The 18,557-nt window shown below is 51.8% G+C and overlaps 6 protein-coding genes across 6 annotated transcripts; 3 read left to right on the top strand and 3 right to left on the bottom strand.

Annotated features, from left to right (window-relative positions):
- Positions 1–631: 631 nt before the first annotated feature.
- Positions 632–4,124, top strand: J4E82_010876 (uncharacterized protein; the record flags this gene model as incomplete). The annotated part of the gene is made up of 6 exons (XM_051737086.1): positions 632–817; positions 871–915; positions 976–1,624; positions 1,672–3,105; positions 3,157–3,908; positions 3,957–4,124. The coding sequence occupies 6 exons, from the start codon at positions 632–634 to the stop codon at positions 4,122–4,124; spliced, it is 3,234 nt and encodes a 1,077-aa protein (XP_051583171.1).
- A 629-nt stretch (positions 4,125–4,753) lies between these two features.
- On the top strand, positions 4,754–6,538 carry J4E82_010875 (uncharacterized protein; the record flags this gene model as incomplete). Its single annotated transcript, XM_051737085.1, has 4 exons — positions 4,754–5,588; positions 5,637–5,869; positions 5,921–6,015; positions 6,070–6,538. 4 exons carry the CDS (start codon positions 4,754–4,756, stop codon positions 6,536–6,538), a joined length of 1,632 nt encoding a protein of 543 aa, XP_051583170.1.
- A 480-nt stretch (positions 6,539–7,018) lies between these two features.
- J4E82_010874 (uncharacterized protein) lies at positions 7,019–8,638 on the bottom strand (the record flags this gene model as incomplete). The annotated part of the gene is made up of 4 exons (XM_051737084.1): positions 7,019–7,249; positions 7,307–7,884; positions 7,950–8,460; positions 8,510–8,638. The coding sequence occupies 4 exons, from the start codon at positions 8,636–8,638 to the stop codon at positions 7,019–7,021; spliced, it is 1,449 nt and encodes a 482-aa protein (XP_051583169.1).
- A 442-nt stretch (positions 8,639–9,080) lies between these two features.
- On the bottom strand, positions 9,081–10,743 carry J4E82_010873 (Inositol-3-phosphate synthase; the record flags this gene model as incomplete). The annotated part of the gene is made up of 2 exons (XM_051737083.1): positions 9,081–9,990; positions 10,043–10,743. 2 exons carry the CDS (start codon positions 10,741–10,743, stop codon positions 9,081–9,083), a joined length of 1,611 nt encoding a protein of 536 aa, XP_051583168.1.
- Positions 10,744–13,157: 2,414 nt separating this feature from the next.
- Positions 13,158–15,465, top strand: J4E82_010872 (uncharacterized protein; the record flags this gene model as incomplete). Its single annotated transcript, XM_051737082.1, has 3 exons — positions 13,158–13,263; positions 13,312–13,497; positions 13,556–15,465. 3 exons carry the CDS (start codon positions 13,158–13,160, stop codon positions 15,463–15,465), a joined length of 2,202 nt encoding a protein of 733 aa, XP_051583167.1.
- Positions 15,466–16,934: 1,469 nt separating this feature from the next.
- Positions 16,935–17,783, bottom strand: J4E82_010871 (uncharacterized protein; the record flags this gene model as incomplete). Its single annotated transcript, XM_051737081.1, has 1 exon — positions 16,935–17,783. One exon carries the CDS (start codon positions 17,781–17,783, stop codon positions 16,935–16,937), a length of 849 nt encoding a protein of 282 aa, XP_051583166.1.
- Between the last annotated feature and the right edge of the window lie 774 nt (positions 17,784–18,557).

Genomic DNA, 18,557 nt, shown 5'->3' with positions numbered 1-18,557 from the left:
CCGGTTGCTCGGATGGCTAGCAGGGCAGGATTGAGGGGTCGATATGGAGGCGATGGACGCAGGGCTGATTAGGGCTGCTTGTTGTTGATTCTGTTGGGTTGCGGCTGCCTTGATGGCTTCGAGTGGGTTCCGAGTGGGGTCTGGATACGGTCGCCGCAGTTCTCGGCTTTGATGGTAGGCGCCTGAGTCGCGAAAAGATGCAGCAACTGGCAGCGGGCGGTATTTGCTTATTGCACATGTCTTGGAGCTTTGCATAGAGGTCAGACATAGCCGTCGATCAGGCATGGTAGAAGCCATGCACAGGGCCCAGCCGCGTTCCCGGCAAGCGCTGCTCCTATCGACGCCGCAAGAGACACATTGCGGGCCTGCCCTCCTTCAGCTGTCTGCGCGTGCCCAAGTACCGGGGCCAAGGTGCTATGCGGCGGCCCCCAAGCTTAATTCACTCTTCTTCTGGTCGCCATCAGCATTCGCGTCGCATTGCACATCTGCCTCTCCTGAGCCCTCTTGCCGTGAATTCTTGAATGTATTGACCCACGTTCTGCCAACCGACGGCGCGACGTCAAGCAATCCCTAGGCACTTGGCTACCGCGGTCCGGCCAGCAGGTTCCGATTGAACGCGCAGCCTGCCACCATGCCGCGACCTACATTTACCAGCAAGCTCTCGCTTCCGCACCGCCTCAAGCACCAGACCAGCTACACCAGCAACCCCAATTCCACCCCAACCTCTGTCCCCGCCAGCCGTACGGGGAGCCCCAAACTACGCGCCATGCCAGAGCAGCCAGTACCCGGCCTGGTCTTGAGGGCGAACGTCATCAAGGTGCGCCCGTCCATGTCTCCCCGGTGGAGCAGCCACAGCTGACATGAATGCAGGGCAGAGACCTCGCTGCAAAGGACCGGAGCGGCACTTCTGACCCCGTGAGTCCCTTCACAGGCATGCCACTGCCGCGAATGCCCCTCTAACCACCATGTCCACAGTACCTTGTCCTCTCGCTCGGCGACGAGAAATTCACAACTCCTACCATAAACAAGCAGCTGAACCCGGAATGGAACGAGTCGCTCGAACTGCCCATCCTCGGCGAGCAGAGCCTCCTGCTCGAGGTCGTCTGCTGGGACAAAGACCGCTTTGGCAAGGATTACATGGGCGAATTTGACGTCATACTCGAGGAACAATTCCAGAACGGACTCACGCAGCAGGAGCCACAATGGTTTCCCCTGCAGTCGCGGCGGTCCGGCAAGAAGAAGTCTGTCGTCTCCGGCGAGATCCAAATCCAATTCTCCCTCATCGACCCCGTCAACCTCGCCGCCACACCCGAGCAGATCCTACAGAAGTTCTTCGCCATCGCAGGACAAACACCAAGCCCAGACGAAGACGAGGGGGAGCTCCTCATGCGCGGCGACAGCAACCTCACCGACGCCGAAGAGGATGAGTCGAGCTCGGACGAGGCACAGGACGAATCAAAGAAGGCCGAGAAGCGGGAGAAGCGGAGGAAGAAGCTGAAGTTAGCCAGACTGAGGAGAAAGGTCAAATCCAAGACCGGCTACGAATACTCTAGCAATGGCGATATAGCTGGTGTTCTCTTCCTCGAGATTCAGAAATGTACCGACCTGCCACCAGAACGCAACGGTAAGTCTCCTGACCGCGTCCTCTTACACAAGCTAATGCATCCCTAGTGACGAGGACTACCTTTGACATGGATCCATTCGTTGTAACCTCACTCGGAAAGAAGACGTATCGTACCAAAACCATTAGTCATAACCTAAATCCCGTCTTTGACGAGAAACTTGTCTTCCAGGTTCTACGGCACGAAACCAATTACTCCGTCAATTTTACCGTCATCGACAAGGACAAGTTCTCGGGCAATGATTACGTTGGCACCGTCAACTTTCCCCTTGAAAAGGCTGTTTCTACAGCCCCACAGGAAGACCCAGAGACGGGGCTATATAGGTTACCTGAGCCATCAGACTCTCCTGGTCTCTCTCCTTCTGAATCCGGCAGTTCAAGGAAGTCCCGTTTCCGCCTCCCCATGTCTCGCTCTGCTTCAACTCACAGTCTATCTCGTCTGGGTCGGCCGTCTCTGAAGAAGGAAAGCTCGACAGGTTCACTCTCTGTACAAGAGCCTAACAATTCCCTGACTCCCAACAATGCTGCAGCCGATTCCAACGGTAATCTTGCTGTAGCCGGCGACGTCAACATAAACCCATCCGCCGCAGATGACGAGGATTTGAAGATGTACACACTACCATTGGAGTTAAAAGACAAAGAGCGCTGGGGCAACAAACACAACCCAACCCTCTACATTCGCGCAAAATACCTCCCGTACAAGGCTCTTCGACAACAGTTCTGGAGAGCTATGCTCAAACAGTACGACGCCGATGAGAGTGGTCTTCTCGATAAAGTAGAACTGACCACCATGCTCGATACCCTTGGTTCCACCCTGCACGAATCGACTATTGACAGCTTCTTCGATCGTTTCGCGGAGGCACATAATGGAGACCTTCTCCTTACATTCGACGAAGCCGTCATCTGTCTTGAAGATCAGCTGCAGGCCACAGAGGCAAGAGACGCCCAGAGGTCTGGATTTGCATCAGGCACACAGACTCCTTCGCTGGCGTCTGGAATGCTCACGCCCATCAATCAGAACAGCTCGACAACCTCCATTCCGGTGCTTGAAACAAACACCTTGGGTAGGGAAGGCGAAGAAGGCGACAACCTGCAGATCGACGATCTTGCCGACGAGAAGGGAGAAGAACATGTCATCGAGATCCGTGAATGTCCCATCTGCCACCAGCCGAAGCTGAATAAGAGGTCCGATGCTAACATTATTACACACATTGCTACCTGCGCCAGTCAAGATTGGAGACAAGTCAACAACATTGTCATGGCTGGTTTCGTCACCTCAAGCCAAGCACAGCGAAAATGGTATTCCAAGGTCATCACTAAGATCTCGTACGGTGGCTACAAGCTAGGCGCAAACTCGGCAAATATCCTTGTTCAAGATCGTCTTACAGGTCAGATCAACGAAGAGCGCATGAGCGTTTACGTACGTTTGGGTATTCGCTTGCTCTACAAGGGCCTCAAGTCGAACAATATGGAGAAGAAGCGAAGTAAGTGGCCAAGTGCTGTTGTTGTGAATGCATCATACTAATTTGTCGCAGTCCGCAAGTTGCTCAAGTCACTCAGTTTCAAACAAGGAAGGAAATACGACGACCCCGCATCAGCATCTGAGATACTGCCTTTTATCAACTTTCATCAGCTTGACATGTCTGAGGTGTTGTTGCCAACAGACCAGTTCAAGAACTTCAACGAGTTCTTCTACCGAGCACTTAAGCCGGGTGCACGTCCGTGCTCCGCACCTGATGATCCCAGAGTAATCGTCTCGCCGTCTGACTGCCGAACCGTAGTCTTCAATACGATCGACTCAGCGCAAGCCATCTGGGTCAAGGGTCGTGACTTTACCGTCGAGCGTTTGCTTGGTGATGCGTACCCGGAAGACGCGAAACGCTATCACGGAGGCTCTCTTGGTATCTTCCGACTCGCGCCACAAGACTACCATCGGTTCCACATACCTGTCGATGGTGTCATGGATGAACCAAAAACAATCGAGGGAGAATACTACACCGTCAACCCAATGGCTATCCGCTCAGCTCTGGACGTATATGGCGAGAACGTGCGCGTCGTAGTACCCATCGACTCCGTTGCACACGGCCGTGTTATGGTCATTTGCATTGGTGCCATGATGGTTGGCAGCACTGTCATCACGCGTAAGAAGGGCGACCATGTCAAGCGTGCCGAGGAGCTGGGCTACTTCAAGTTTGGCGGAAGCACATTGCTCCTTCTTTTCGAGCCCGGTCAGATGAGATACGACGAGGATCTTGTAGACAACTCGAACTCTGCCTTGGAGACTCTTGTAAGTCCAGTCATGCTTATAGTTAATCCGTGTTACTAATCTTGATAGGTTCGTGTCGGCATGTCTATCGGTCACAGCCCCAACAGGGCAGCTCATGTCCCCGACATGCGCAAAACCAACCCTACCAATGAAGAGAAGCAGGACGCGAAACGCCGCATCGAGGGTAGCATGGCACCTTCAGGCGTGAAAGGACCCATGCCTGGAGCTGGGATGTAGAATAGACTCCATTGCGGTGCATAGGAAAAGGAATACATAAAAGGACATGGGCAGGCTTGGATATTCAACATTGTTCTGGCGTGTGTCTAAGTGGAGTAACGAGATCATGATGGTATGGGAGCATACGGATCAGCGACATGGGTAGTCGCTTGTTCTCTGGCGTTTTTTGAGCGGCTTTGCTTTGACTGTCTACAAAGATGTGTCGTTTACGTACATGCAGAGCAGTTGGCCCGCATCCTACAACATCGTCTTTATCCCCTGAAAGGTTTGGATCGTTGGGCTCAAGTAGTGGACACTTATCCATGTGGGTGCACTAGTGCTTCACGTGAACACGCTAGTCCCAAAACCATTGTTTTGATGATGCTGGCGGCAGGTGCACACACCAACTTCCTTGCTCCCGTGTGATAACCGTTCCCCTCCACGCCCGTCGCCTAAGAATATTCGCATTACCGCCAAATCATTACGAGCCTGCGTACGGATACCGCAAGCATATACCTAATCGCACGCGAACCACCATCGTATATCCTGCGTAGCTCGCCCTGTCTACGCTCGCCCGTTTGTCGCGCCAATGCACGCGCTTTGACCGAACTTCAACTCCCCGAAACTCCCGTGACGCAGCAACTGGACTCATGACTACTATCTTCGCGCGCCCACCGCTCCAATCGCTTCCTATGGCCACAAACCGACCGACAACGCGACGAAGGAGCGCAAAACAAGCCTTCGATGACGACGATGCGCCGGCGCCAAAAAGAGCAAAGGCCGAGGTGAATGGGTCGAGCAAAAAGGCGACTGCTGCGCCAAAGAAGACAGCAAAGACAGCTGCATACGACGAGGACGATGATGGCTTCCAATTTTCGCGTCGCACGTCATCGCGAAGGACTACAAAGGCACAGGCTGCGCCAGCACCAGAACCGATACCCGAGGAAAGACCAACGAAGCTCGCGCAAGCTGTCGAAGCGCAACCCGTCAAATCAGCTGCGCGGAAGAAGAAACAATCAATCGCAGCAGCCGATCCAGAATCTTCAGACTCAGGAAAGCGACGGCGATCAGCGCGCATATCTGCCGACAGTAGACAGTTAGAGGTACGACCGAAGTCCACAGAGCCTCTTCCAACGAAAACTCGCACGAAGAAGGCTGCACCAGTAGAGAAAGAGAGGAAGAAGCAGGTCACACCCCCACCAGAAGTACAACCGCAGCCGAAGAGCACATATGGAGATGTACAAACACCAAGACACAATGAGATACAGGTCGCGAAGAAGCGCGATCCCAACGCCCAAAAGATCATGCTGCCTTTTGCCGACACACCAGTTATAACGAGAAACAAAGAGATGCGGAAGGGCGGCAACAAGGACGGGTCAAGAAGGAGTAGCACAGGCCTGCGAGGGAGGAGAGCAAGTTCGCTGATAGATAGCGGACAATCGAATGGTGAGTCTGAACACGATGCACAGACAAAACCCCCTAAGGGCATGGAAAAGCGCTTCCAGTAGGTAGTAAGTACTGACAAATTCGCAGCGCTACCCCATTCCGAAGTCGAAGTACGAGATTTCTACAAGTACATCGAGCAAAGTCTACCCGAACCACGGCGGATGAAGCAGCTTCTAACATGGTGTGGATCGCGAGCACTACCAGCGAAGCCATCGGGCGACGTCAAGAACGCGAACGCGATCATGGCTGCGCGAGCCATTCAACAAGAGCTTATAGACGACTTTGCAAGCAAACCTGAGCTTTCGGACTGGTTCAGCAGGGTACGTGGATGGGCTTCAGTAAGATATGAATTTGGGCTGATTGTTATACAGGAAGAAACAGCGCCACCACCTGTGGTGAAGAAGCCGAATCCCCAGAATGAGATGAACAAAGCCAAATTGGAGGAATTGGAAGACGAAGTCAAGCGGTATGTCTTGAAGTCCACTCATTACACGAACGCACCAGACTGACAGCGGAGTAGTCTCGAAGATGAGAAAGCCGCATGGGAAGCCATTGCATCAGCGTCGAAAGCTAGCCTTCCTCCGCCTGCACCTTCAATACCCACTGCGGCACCCACACTATCGGATATCGATACATCCCTCCTCGATCCCGAGCAAGCCGCCATAATTTCCTCCCTCCAACTATCACAACCACAGACCTCACCACAACCGCCGTCATCAGCATTCACATTCACATCGCCTACGGCACTACAATCACATCTCACATTACTCGCCAACTCACTAGAACCGCACATCGACCTCTTCGCAGATGGTGTTCATAAGATCGAGCAGTATCGCGCTACAGCAGAAAAGGTAGCGGATTGTGTGCTAGGGACAGCGGCAAAGAGGCTAGAGGAGCGAGATCGGGAGGCAAAGGAAAGAGTCGGAACAGAAGGAGTTGGTGTAGGCGACATACTGAGAGGCCTTGCAGGCGTACTCAGGGAGCAATAGATATGCAAGCGTTTATTGCAATCAAATACAAGAGTTACCGGCGGGAACGGATAAGGACTGGTATCCAGACAGACAATCGTCTTATGAGAATGATCTATGTGGCTCTTTCTTCGGCCTTTTCGCCTTATCCCAGAGACATACTTCGCAGGCATTTTCGTATGGTGTTCAGTGTGTGCGGGAATGGATTGGGAGAAAACGATATACCCTTCTGTTTTTTGGCCTTTCATGTAAATATTATTCGAGCAGGAATACCATCACACTATCTTGCTGCGCCGCTGAAGAGTCATGCACTTCAAGCAGAGTGCCAGAAATGTCATCGCGATTGCATGTGATCGCTAAAGTAAACCGAGAAACCTTGAAGCTACGGTTCCTGCTTGACAGATGATGATCATCCGTCAGTTCTTGCATTAACACAAGCCTTCGTCGACATTCCTATACTCAGCTCACTCCCATTTCACGTATATCTCTTCGCTGCCTCTCTTAGCTTCTAATGCACCATATAGCCAGTCTTCCAATCTCGTCTTCCAGATTCAACGCAAATCCCATTGTGATGCGGAGGAAAAGTACGCGCTCTTCCAGGTAGCGGAGAACGTCGATAGGAGTGTGCAAGAGTTGCTCCGACGTGCGGCCGAGGAGTTGAGACCATGCAGCGTCCGAGAGGATGAGTTTTCCAGAGCTAATCTGGCCGGTTTCGTCGAGGAGAGCACCGAGCTGGAAAGCATCAGGGATAGAACGAGATGATTTTCGAGAGGAATGGAGCCCACTTACTATTCTTGGATTGATCCTCAGTTTTACCATCCTACCACACTGCTTGCACTTAATCTCTATGTTGTTGGCGAAAATAGGGATTCCGCAGCATTCATTGCTCATGAGCATATTTCGCCTAAACGTCGTGACAATGTTAAGCTCTGTGACAATAACGCTGAGGTAGCCAGCAATAGTCTCCTTGGATCTTTTGTTCGAGAGCGAGCGAGCGACGTCATCCACATCCGCAAGTGTGTACAGTGCTCTTATGGCTGCAGTCTTGAAATCATCAACCAAACTATCAGCGATAGGAAATGGCGGATTGACATGTTCTTTCTTCGTCAGTTTTTGTGCTAGCGCTCTCAATCTCCGTGCATCACCCATGTCTGGGTCGATATCGATGCGTGAATTACCGCTCAGCGTGAGCTTGGCCATTTTCTCTATCCGCCATCCGGGGTTTGAGATCAGCAAAACTGTTTTCGAGGCAATGAAGAGAGGTGCAGAGTCGCACATGGAAGAGTACAAAGTAAGTTGACCGTCGGCCGTGTCGTCAAAGATACCGATGGAGATAAGTTCGGAGGTTGTGCCGTTGCGGTTCATGTCTGGTTGTTGAGTAAGCCACTGATAAAGACATGATCAGGTAGTATGGGGGATAGAAACCACTCACACTTTTTCCGCGCTCCGATACTCTTGACACATACCAGCAACTTCGGCTCTTCGACATCATACCCACCATCCGTGAAGCTCTTCAGCGTCATCAGTCCGGTCAACACCTTATTCTCCCGTATACCATACGGTCTCCTGTACCTCCTTCCATCATCACTATTCTCGTGCACCATAACATGACAGTTCCTATCGCCCTCGGGAAAGATGGTAGTAAACATTGGAGCAGTATTCGGAGCCAAGGAATTAAACTCAGACGAATTCGAAATATGTACCGTCCACACACTGAGAAGCTGGCCTAGCTTGAGTCTATACTGCGTGGTGTTATACCAAATGCGCACAGTAAGAACACCGGTATCGTCTGCAAGAAGGACCTTGATGCATCCTTGAGCTGCTTTGTGTGATTTGCTTGGTCTGGCTTGGTCAATGAAGTAGACGACGCGGCCCATGAGAACGAGGTTGCAGGGACCAGGCTCGAGTGTGCCTAGATCTGCTTCTTCGTAGTCAAAAGCGGGCTTTCTGTTGTATTAGCGGTGAGAAAACACGACTGTGTAAGGTGCATACAGCCCATGCACTTGTAGCAGTCGCTTCCGATGAGGCAAGAGCGGCATGAGCCTCTTTTGTGGCGAAGCCATCGTTATTCTTTGTCGTCGACGATGAAAAGTAAGACTGAATTGAGGGTGAGGCAGGCATTTTCTACCATGCAGGTCGGTGTTGAGGAGGTAAAGGCATTTGCAGTATTGGGGCTGATGTTGAGGTGAGATTTGAGACAGGAGCGTTCCTGCCGCTTCCGTGAAATGCAATATTCGCCTGAATCTCGATGAGGAAGTCGCACGACCCTGGAAGCCAAACTATTGTATATGCGCACATTTGAAATATCTGTACGCTTCGTTGTAGTGTTACTAAGTCGAATTGTGGCGCCAGAATGCAAGCACCATTTGACACGATCTGGTATTACTATCAGGTCACAAAAGATCAGGCAGAATTATGGTAAAACAGATTTTCTATTGCTTCAAAGAGAGTAATGAGTTGGTCGAGTCATGTTGTGAGCCACATGTGCCTCTAGAGCATCATGCGATATGTGCCGCCGTCCAGTTCCAATCGATATATTGGAGGCTCGCCACCGTCCATCGATCTAGAAGAGCTTATGCTCCAGGGTCATGTCGTTCTCCGGTTCAAGACCGACGCAGGCACGGAAGATATTAGTGAGAGCTGCGCGCTGCTTCGCAAGAGCATTGACAACAGGTGTGCCAGGAGGGGTGAGTGGAGCCTTGAGCATGTAGCTGAGGACACTGAGAACGCTGTGAAAGTTGTTGAACTTTGCATCACTAGCCTCGGCGCTGTGGGACTTCCACTGCACACGAGTCATCATCTCGGCGACGAGAACCAGATCGATGATCAATGGCGAGGCTAGGAGAGAGTCCTCGCAGACATTGAACAAGCTGATGGTCTGGTGGCCGTCAAGGAAGATCTCGGCGTAGTACTCGTCCAGGGCACGCTTGTCGTCTCCAACAGCGGGCATATACTTGATGACCACACAATGGTCAGGGTGCTCACCGTCCTTGTACAAGACGTTGTTCGCAGCGACCATGTCGTCGACGACGTTGGACTTGGAAATCTCCTTGGAGCGGAACTGCTTCTGGGAGCTAAGATTCATGCCGTCATTGTTGCCCAGGTGATTGTACGAGGCAATGGAGGTGAGCTTGATACCAGCGCTGATCATGAAGTCAACCAGAGCAGACTTCATCTTGGTTTGGCCAGACTTGAAATCGTCGCCCCCAATGAAGGCATTGTGCTGCTCAGCAAGCTGAATAGCACCAGGCACGAACGTGTTCTGAGGGGAGCCGTTGATGAATGGAACGCCCTCAAGAATCGAGGCAACGGCAAAGACAGTGGAAGGAGAGACCTCTTCGTGACCAGACTCAATAGCCTTCATCAGGTTGTCCGCCGTGTCGTTAACGCCCTCGATGATGTCGGCGTAGCGCTCAGTGTTAGCAGTCCATTGCACAATAACCTTGTCGAGATTGTTGGCAGCCTTGAAGTCACTTGATCATTGTTAGCGAGGACAAGAATGCAGTGTGGAAGCTTTCGACTTACCGGATGTCCTTGCGGATCTGCTCAACATGGGCCATGGAGGCCTTGGTACCCTCAAGAACATTGTCGGCACGCTCTTCTTGGTTGGCAGCAATGAAGTCCGGGTAGTAGATGCTAGGAAGGGGCTTCATAGCGCCCATCTCCTTACGCACAAGGGACTTCAGAGACGGCGATAGAACCTTGGCGCGGTCCATCGCTTCAGCAAGGTTCATCCCGCTAATGTCCCACCCACCGACGACAAGGTCGTTGGGGTGGACCATAGGCAGGAGGTCATGAAATGGAATGTGGATCTCCTGACCAGTCTTGCTATCGACGCCGAGCTTAGTGGTAGATCCCATGATGACCGAGCCATAGTAGTTAGCGCCGCGCTTGCCCTCCTTGGTCTCCCAAACGAGGTTTCGCTTGTTCGCGATGATACCAGCGGTGACCGTAGTGCCATTGTTGCCGCCCCAGCCAACCAGCATAACGCCGGTCTTGGGGATCTTGCGGTCGACCTTGAAGTCGTAGAGCGTCTCCTTGGGAATAGCCACATACTTGCCGTCGGCGTTCTTGGTAACGTCGGTGGTACGGTAAGTGTACTTTGACCTGATGGTTTCCTCGGTATACTCTACGTTAGGAGAGCTGACAACAAAGAGATCCTTGGGAGCCGTTTTCACATCGAACCCATTCGCGTGACCGACGCCGTCTTCTGCGTGTGGTGCCATGTTTACAATTGAAGTTCTTTCTGACTTGGTGAACTTAGTTGCGGAAGTCTAAATCCGACGCTGCCCCAGAGGGAGAAGTGCGTCGGCCGGCGAATGGGTTGTGGATCCTGCCAAATGTCAGTATAAAGCGTCCCCATGGGGTTATAGCGGGGCACATACGAGCTGAGGAGATTGGAAAACGTCTTGACAGCTGGGCAATGGCCCGGGGAAATCTGGGTGTGGTTGATAGAAGGGAGAGAGATTGTAAGCTTGACAGTCGGCTGTTATCTACAATCGGTGGTGTGTTGTGGTGGGTGAGGAGACATGGAGAGAAGTTGCGATATAAATGCCTCCCGTGTCCCGGCTGACTTAGCAATAATCGTACGCGATCGTTCCCGCCTGCTGCCGGACAGCGTGTTCACCCACCGCTTCTTTGCCTTTACCTTCCATACCCCCCACTTTTCGTACTAATGTACATCGCCGTAACCTTGTTCGGTATGTCCAACACCAATGGGCACGCAGCAGCAGTGTTCGCGATGCTCGCCATGCCCCACTATTTCTTCCACCATCCCAACATGCAGCAACAACAACCGCAGTAGGTATGGTGACTGTGTAAGCGATCCGGACGAGAGCGCTCTATGAGTCTCAAGCGAAGGCACATTGCATGGACAGCTGTCATCGCATCCTCGAGTGTACCGCTGTGGAATTTTATTATTTCCTCCTATGAGGTACCTGTATAGGCAGATACTACGTAGGTATTCAACAGATACGTACCCCGCCATCACGTGCTCCGTACTCCCGTAGAGGGGACCTCGGGGACTTCCAGCCTGCAATGGACGTCTCATGACTTTCCGCGCAGATGCGAAAACACGTCTGCCCACGAAATGACAAGCATGGTATTTGGAGGATCCTGAGCCACGGATTGTTTCAAGGCACAGTGGTGTCGTCAGTCAAGCGCGACGGCAGCACTCGATACGTTTTCTGCGTCAAAAATGTTTACAGAACGAAGGAAAGGCACGCGACACCATCTGCAACGCATTTTTGTCTAGCAGCCGCCATGCAAGACAGCCACTGTTGACAGATGACAGATGCTGCTTGTTTGCGAAATATCTACACGAAACCAACAACAAATCGATAGTATTAACCGTAATGGCAGACACATTGAAAACCAGACCCTGGGATCGCTTGCAGGAACGACGAATGCGGCAACCTGCATGTGAAGTTTGCTGATCGCCAATCAGCCTCGCAGTTCGCCATGGGAACCATGTCAGCACATGCAGAGCGGGCAGGGAGAGTGACATCCTCCAGGGGCAGCAGTTGGCGCAATGGTATGCCTTCAACTGGTTGAAACTTCTGGCTCTTGCGACAGATCAAGCATTTTGTCTCGTGGTCCACACCGACATGAAAAGATCATGAACGAGAAACTGTTGACGTAGCGAAAGGGGCGCTTAAGCCATGGATAATTGCTACATGCAACGTAGATCGACCAGCGAGAACGACGTCGCATATGGCCAATCACGCCGAAGAGTAATGTCCGGCCCTGGTGGCTTGATAACGCATGGGCAGCAGGCGATCAGAGCCTCCAGCCACCTGCTCGCTGTTGCAGGACTTGGCTTTACTGTTCTGGCAGCGTTGCTGCCGCGATTTGCGACCTCCTTGAGCTTGTGAACTCTGTTGACTTCGGTCCGCAGGCGTGACATCGTGTATCGGCGATGATGTTGCGTCCGAGACTCTCCGTCGCTTACTATGGTTTCATCGCAAGTCGCCGCCGCTGGAACAGAGGGAACCACACGATTTGCCCAGGTACAAGCCGTCGCTCCGTGCGCACGCCTGTCGAATCATGGAAACCAACTCGCACGACGTCTCGCGCCAATTTTCAGGGACGCGCGAGTTACGTGAAGGGTACACACAAAGAAAGCGATTTGTGCGCTTTGCCTCTCGCTATTGGGCCTTCGTGTCTAATTGCCGATCAGCCTTGTTGTGCGATGCGAGCTGTGTGTGGCCAACGCCCAGACACGGTCATAACCGCTCTCTTGATCATAATTCATTAGCATCAAATACCCAACATTGCGCGTGTCGATTGTGGGGCTAAACAGCCTCTTAAACCGCAGGATGCAGTGACGCTAGCTTTTATCCCGCTGCCGTCCCTGAATGCTAGCCAATTCGGAACCATGCCCGCATGCTTCCCCTGATTCAGCAAGGCCCACCCACACCGTTTCTGAGGATCGAACAACCCTGTTCAGCTTTGTTTCTCGGCGCGCCCATCTATCATCCGTCCTCGAAGACTGCCGCATGACTTGCTCCCACTTCATGTCACCAACCTTCATATCGCCTTACGAATTAATACCGCTGGACGTGAACGGCCTTACATTGCATGTCCAGGCACGAACGGCCTTGGACTTCTTCCTCGAACCAGCTCTACAAACACGCTCAACATGGAGCGAATGAGCACTCTTCCGACCATCAAGTGTTCATCTTGCGCTGTGGACATTGATATTCTTCATTTAGCCGACCATGTTTGCGCAGCAGCACCCCCATCGGGTGAGTACAATACGGAACACTACTATACACACAAGCTTATCAACTTAGCAACGACGGTTCCCGAGCCCATGTCCCCCACCTCAACTGTCTCTCCAGAATCTCCACCCTCTATAGTCTCGCCGAAACTCAATCGCGCAGCAACTTTTGGTGGACCAACTTTTAGCAACAGATCGGACCGTGTACCGCAATCGGGTCGCATGCCTCCTCCTCCACGGATTGATTCAAACGCAGCCAGTAAGCAAGCAGAGCAGAAAACCACTGTTGCTGGTAGACTTCGTGCTGATTTGTCTAGACAGGCCATTTCGACCGCTAGAACCATCAGTGATGACTAACCAAAGTGATCCCAGAAGCCGCTCTCCAGGTCTAGTACCGCCAAAGTCTCCGTACAAGATGAACCGCAGTGTGACAAGCCCTGTTCCGCGATCCATGGCACCCCCATCGCCCGATTACACTTCCAACTTGGACTCTGCCTTCCCGCGATTTCCGTCCAAGAACAGTGCTTCCAAAAATGCCAAACCTCAACCGCGAGAACGACTAGAGCCGTACCAACAAAACTATGCTCAGCCGAGCCCTCTTTTTGCACCACTAAGCCCACGGTTCGATGGCGGAGAAAATGTGACCAAGCGTATGAACAGCATTGCGCCAGGGCCATTTGACGGTACGGCAGATCGAAGGCCAAGCACAGCGAGCGCAACAAGACCATTTGCGGAGGATGGGCAAGCACTTGGCCATAGGAGGACGGGTACACAGGATAGTATCGGGAGCAACAAGAGCATGCCGAAACAGCGCGGATCTGTCACTTCGAATGCGTCACGAAGTTCGGCATACTCTAACCGCAGCATAGGCCTCCCATCCCGCCCGAAGCCGGGCATGGGCGGTACCAATGCTTTGCCGCCGCTACCAACCACATCCGAACAGGCCGAAGGTATTGACGCTTTCCTGGACCGGTTGCAGAGAGAATCTACGAAGCCTTCTCAGGCATCTCAGGAGAACTTGGCAAGAGCAAATCCGTCACGACAGAATAGTAGAGAAAGGAGAGAACCTCCACCAAGGCCTAGGAGGCCGTCAGAGAAAGATCTACCACCATCTGATATGACTGATCTGCAACCTCCAGAGTTTATGTCTCTCTCGAACAATATGTTTCCTTCTCGAGGTTCAAGCCGAAGCGGTTCAGAGAGTGATATGCCTCGAGGCCTCGCGCCGTCTCACGCTTTACGTCCACCGCCACCGGTAGCTTCTGGGCTTGGTGATGCGTCCTTGAACGCGCTCCACACGCCTTCGGACTCTGGCTTCTCGGATGATTCGTACGCCAGCTCTGGCTACCGAAGCGTAGCAAGCTCGAGGTCAAGCCCACCGGAGTCCGAAGCTGCGCACTCACGCCAAACTTCCAAGATTAGTCGTCCCGACAACATTGTTGAAGAGGGTGTTGAAAGAAGCGCAAGCCCAGAGTCCTATGCTGAAGCACGGCCTGTTCGAGCACCTCGAAGCTACATGAGGCCCGATGGTGCGGAGCCATACCCACGTGCGCTCTCACCGGGATATCGCCAGGACACATTTCCGCCCGGAGGATATGCAAGGTATCCAGAGTCGCCTATGGATCCCGCCATACAGATGGGTGCGCCGACGCCACGCGACACATTCGACCCGGTATCTCCGCAGGACCCAGCAGAAGTCAATGTAAGCCCACCGAGGCGTATGGCCGATCCCGAACCTCAGCAGCAAGAGGTGCGCCGACCCAAAGCTTCTAGCAAAGGCAACTGTCGCGGGTGCTCCGAACCGATCGTTGGAAAGTCCGTGAAGGATTCTTCTGGTCGCCTTACTGGACGCTACCACAAGCATTGCTTTGTCTGCAGAACGTGCGCCGATCCCTTTCCGACAGCGGAGTTTTATGTCTTCGAGAACTCGCCATACTGTGAACAACACTACCACAAGCTCAACGGATCTCTGTGCAATGCCTGCAACCGCGGCATCGAAGGCCAATATCTCGAAACGGACTTGCGCCAAAAGTTTCATCCAAGATGTTTCACATGCACGACCTGCCGCATCGTCCTCCGCGACGGTTACTTCGAGGTCGCTGGCCGGCGATACTGTGATCGACATGCGCAAAGTGCCGCAGCTCCTCCGAGGAGTAACCTAGGCCCGGGCAATTACAGACCGCGAAATCTCCAGAAGCGTGGTACAAGACTCATGATGATGGCTTGAACTGCTTACTTCTAATGTTGCCTTTATTGCTTCTTCTTTGCTTATATTCTGCTTTTCTTTTGTCACGTCCTTTAGCGATCTGGTTTTTTGGGCCTTTTGCATGAATATTCACCCTCTTCATTCTTTCTGATACCCGGCCAGTCCGCTGTTTCTTTACCATCTCTTCTGCGTTATACCCCTTACTCTATACATTCGCTACACCTTATAATTATCTTTTGTATCGGTGTTGAATGATAGACAAGCACCACTTCTTGTGGTCGCTTTGGGTGGTGCTTGATATACCACTTTCCGTTAGACAGGCTTTAGTCTCTGGGAGACTGATCTTACTTTGTTTATCACGAGGTCCGACTGCACGTGTACATATCTATGTAGCATACTTAATGTTTACTGTTCATCGCGGTGAGCTTATGAATATCGAACATGAGGCTTGATTGTGCTTCCTTATCTCGTGGTAATATATCATCACCGCATTGCATGGCACACAGTTTCATGAAATGTACAAACTAAACAGCTGAAAGATCCCAAAAAAAAACATAGGCAGCCCTGGAAGAGGGCGCACCCGTTGACAACCAACGTCATTTGTCGCTATGCTGGCATGTACGCCTACACCCAAGAGCGAGAGTCGACTGTTTGGTCGATTACTTACGTCTGCGACTTGGAGATCTCCATTCAAGAATCTCCATCGCGACATCGTTTTGCACTTGCCATAGGATTACCACTCGGATAGTCGAAACGCTGTCATACTTCAATGATGCACGAACACAATACATTCAATCAAGTAGAGAAGTATATATACAATGTCCTCGATGCGCTCTAGGACCTCTTGCATAAAAGCCATAACATCTTTTGATACGATACAGCTACAGCATCTATCAAAGCCTAAGAAACAGCGTTGTCTGTCCGACTAAATCAACAACCACCAATTACATAAAGAACATGTGTCTCATGGACCAGTCCCTCTTACATCTATCAAGAAACCCAGATCCCCTTCCTCCTCCCACTCCTCCTCCATCGCCGCCACGTCCAAACTCAGCCAGCTCAACTGGTAAAGCACAGCCTGCAATCCGCGGCCCGGTAGGTTCTCAGCATTTGAAAATACAAATCAAACATGAACTAATATCCATGGAAGAAACCTGATCCTACAACGCCGTCACCACCGCCTTCTGGTCCGCCCAACTCGCCCAACAATCAACTTCAACAATTGGACTTGATTTCCAGCGCTAGGAATTTTGTTATAAGTTGTGTCTAGGAGCCAATTGTGGAAACGTACAGTTAAGGGTGTGGTGTGTGCCAATGGCTATCATGCTAGAGAACGCAGGTTATCGAGTTTGATGGAATCTGATGACGGCTCTGCAGTACATGCTTGGATACTGTAGTTCCCAACCTTTCCCCAACACCACAGACGACAATATCCCATAGCATGATATCACGATGCAGATGAACATACCATGCTACTACCCTAGCGAAGCTTACTTCTGAGCGATAACCACCCATTGACTAGCCCTCATCCATACTTCCTCTCCAACCTTCTTGGTGCCCTCCTGCTCCAAGATATGCTTCACAAGTAGATCGACAGCTTCGTCCCATCTCTCACCATCCGTCTCCTTCCAGCCCCCTATGTTACCCAAATACGCCCAAGACTTTTCTGCCCAGTCCTTCAAGTCGGTAGTCTTCGCCCACGCCTCGCTCCTTTCGACTCTCATATTCTCCTTCAAGAAGCCTGCTTCCAACATCACTCTCTGGATTTGCTGCCCGTCTTTCCAGATGATGGGAGGTGCTGGGTAGGGGTTCCCTGGACGGAGTGCTTGATGTACGAGCGCAAAGGGTGGTAACCAAGTGACATCCTCCCAGCAATTTACTACAGCGGTCCCGCCAGGTTGAAGTGTACGGTAGATTTCTTTGGCACCGTCGAGACCAGCACCAGTAGTAAAGAAAATACCGATGTTATTGATAGAGTGCGTAAAGTGGTTGTCGGGAAACGATAGACTCTCAGACTTCTGGTTGGACACATAGATCGGCCAGGAGTTTCTATCTGCATCTGATCGAAGCTTGTCGAGGAAGACTTGATCGATATCCGTGGCGTATATCTTTAGATCTGATAGCGCATTTGAGGAAAGAATTATGCGAGAGACTGTTCCGGCACCACATGCGTTGTCATGGATAACCGAGGTTGGGGGTATGGGTGGGAGGAGAGACAAGTTGTGAGCTGCAAATTGAGAAGTAACGGCGCCACCTGTGGCTTCGTACACATCGACTTTGTTTTGGCCTTCAAGTAAGATAGCGACCTGTTTTGGCTGGTGTTCAGTGTTAGAAGCCATATCAAAGTTCTGTGGGTTTATGCTTGGGTATCATCAGCCTCTTAAATACCGATTTTTCTTAGTCCAATACTACCTGGTGACTATGCTACAAGTGTCGATTCGTGCGTCTGTCAGGCCGCAAAGAACTTAGTCATCCCTTTCATGTCTCACGCCTCTGTACTGTCAGGCAAGCTTGATTGGTGGATCCGTAGGCAGTCACACGTGGTGCTTACTTCGGGGAATGGATCGTATTTTGCCTAAACAGACCTAGAAGATTACGGGCTGCAGTCAGAATCATACTATGACGGACGACCTGGACGCAGTGGCGGACTTCTTCAGAGCCGGAGATGACGGGGCTCGGAGGAGGCTGGAGCGGATGACGCGCTCCAAGCTTCGGATCCGGACCCCTCGCGCTAGAGTCAGCAGTTCTCGTCCCTCTTCCCCCAACAGTACAGTCGCTTCGAACCTAGTACGATTCCCAATGCATCGTGTCAATGACTCCTCTTCCTCGAAGTTTCGTGGTTCGTTACCAATCAATATTGCCCCTCTCACAACGCGATGACCCATGCGAATACAAGTGTCTGCCTGCCTGACGACAAGAGGTTACGCCAGCAATATTTAATCGCCCTACTCACGCAATCAAACGATTATTATCTAGAGATATGATGCGAGACATGGTGCATTCGATGCGCTCTCGATAGAGTGATGTGAACAGCTCTCGACTGCTCTTTTCTGGACATCGTAGTGATATACTATTACATTCACTACGTAGGCGAGAGAGATCTGAGGTAGACG

Source organism: Alternaria postmessia (assembly GCF_024291825.1).
Source record: "Alternaria postmessia strain BMP 2775 chromosome Unknown scaffold_148, whole genome shotgun sequence".
In the NCBI taxonomy this organism is placed as follows: domain Eukaryota; kingdom Fungi; phylum Ascomycota; class Dothideomycetes; order Pleosporales; family Pleosporaceae; genus Alternaria; species Alternaria postmessia.
The sequence above is the reverse complement of the archived record's forward strand: the minus strand, read 5'-3'. Positions and strand labels throughout refer to the sequence as shown.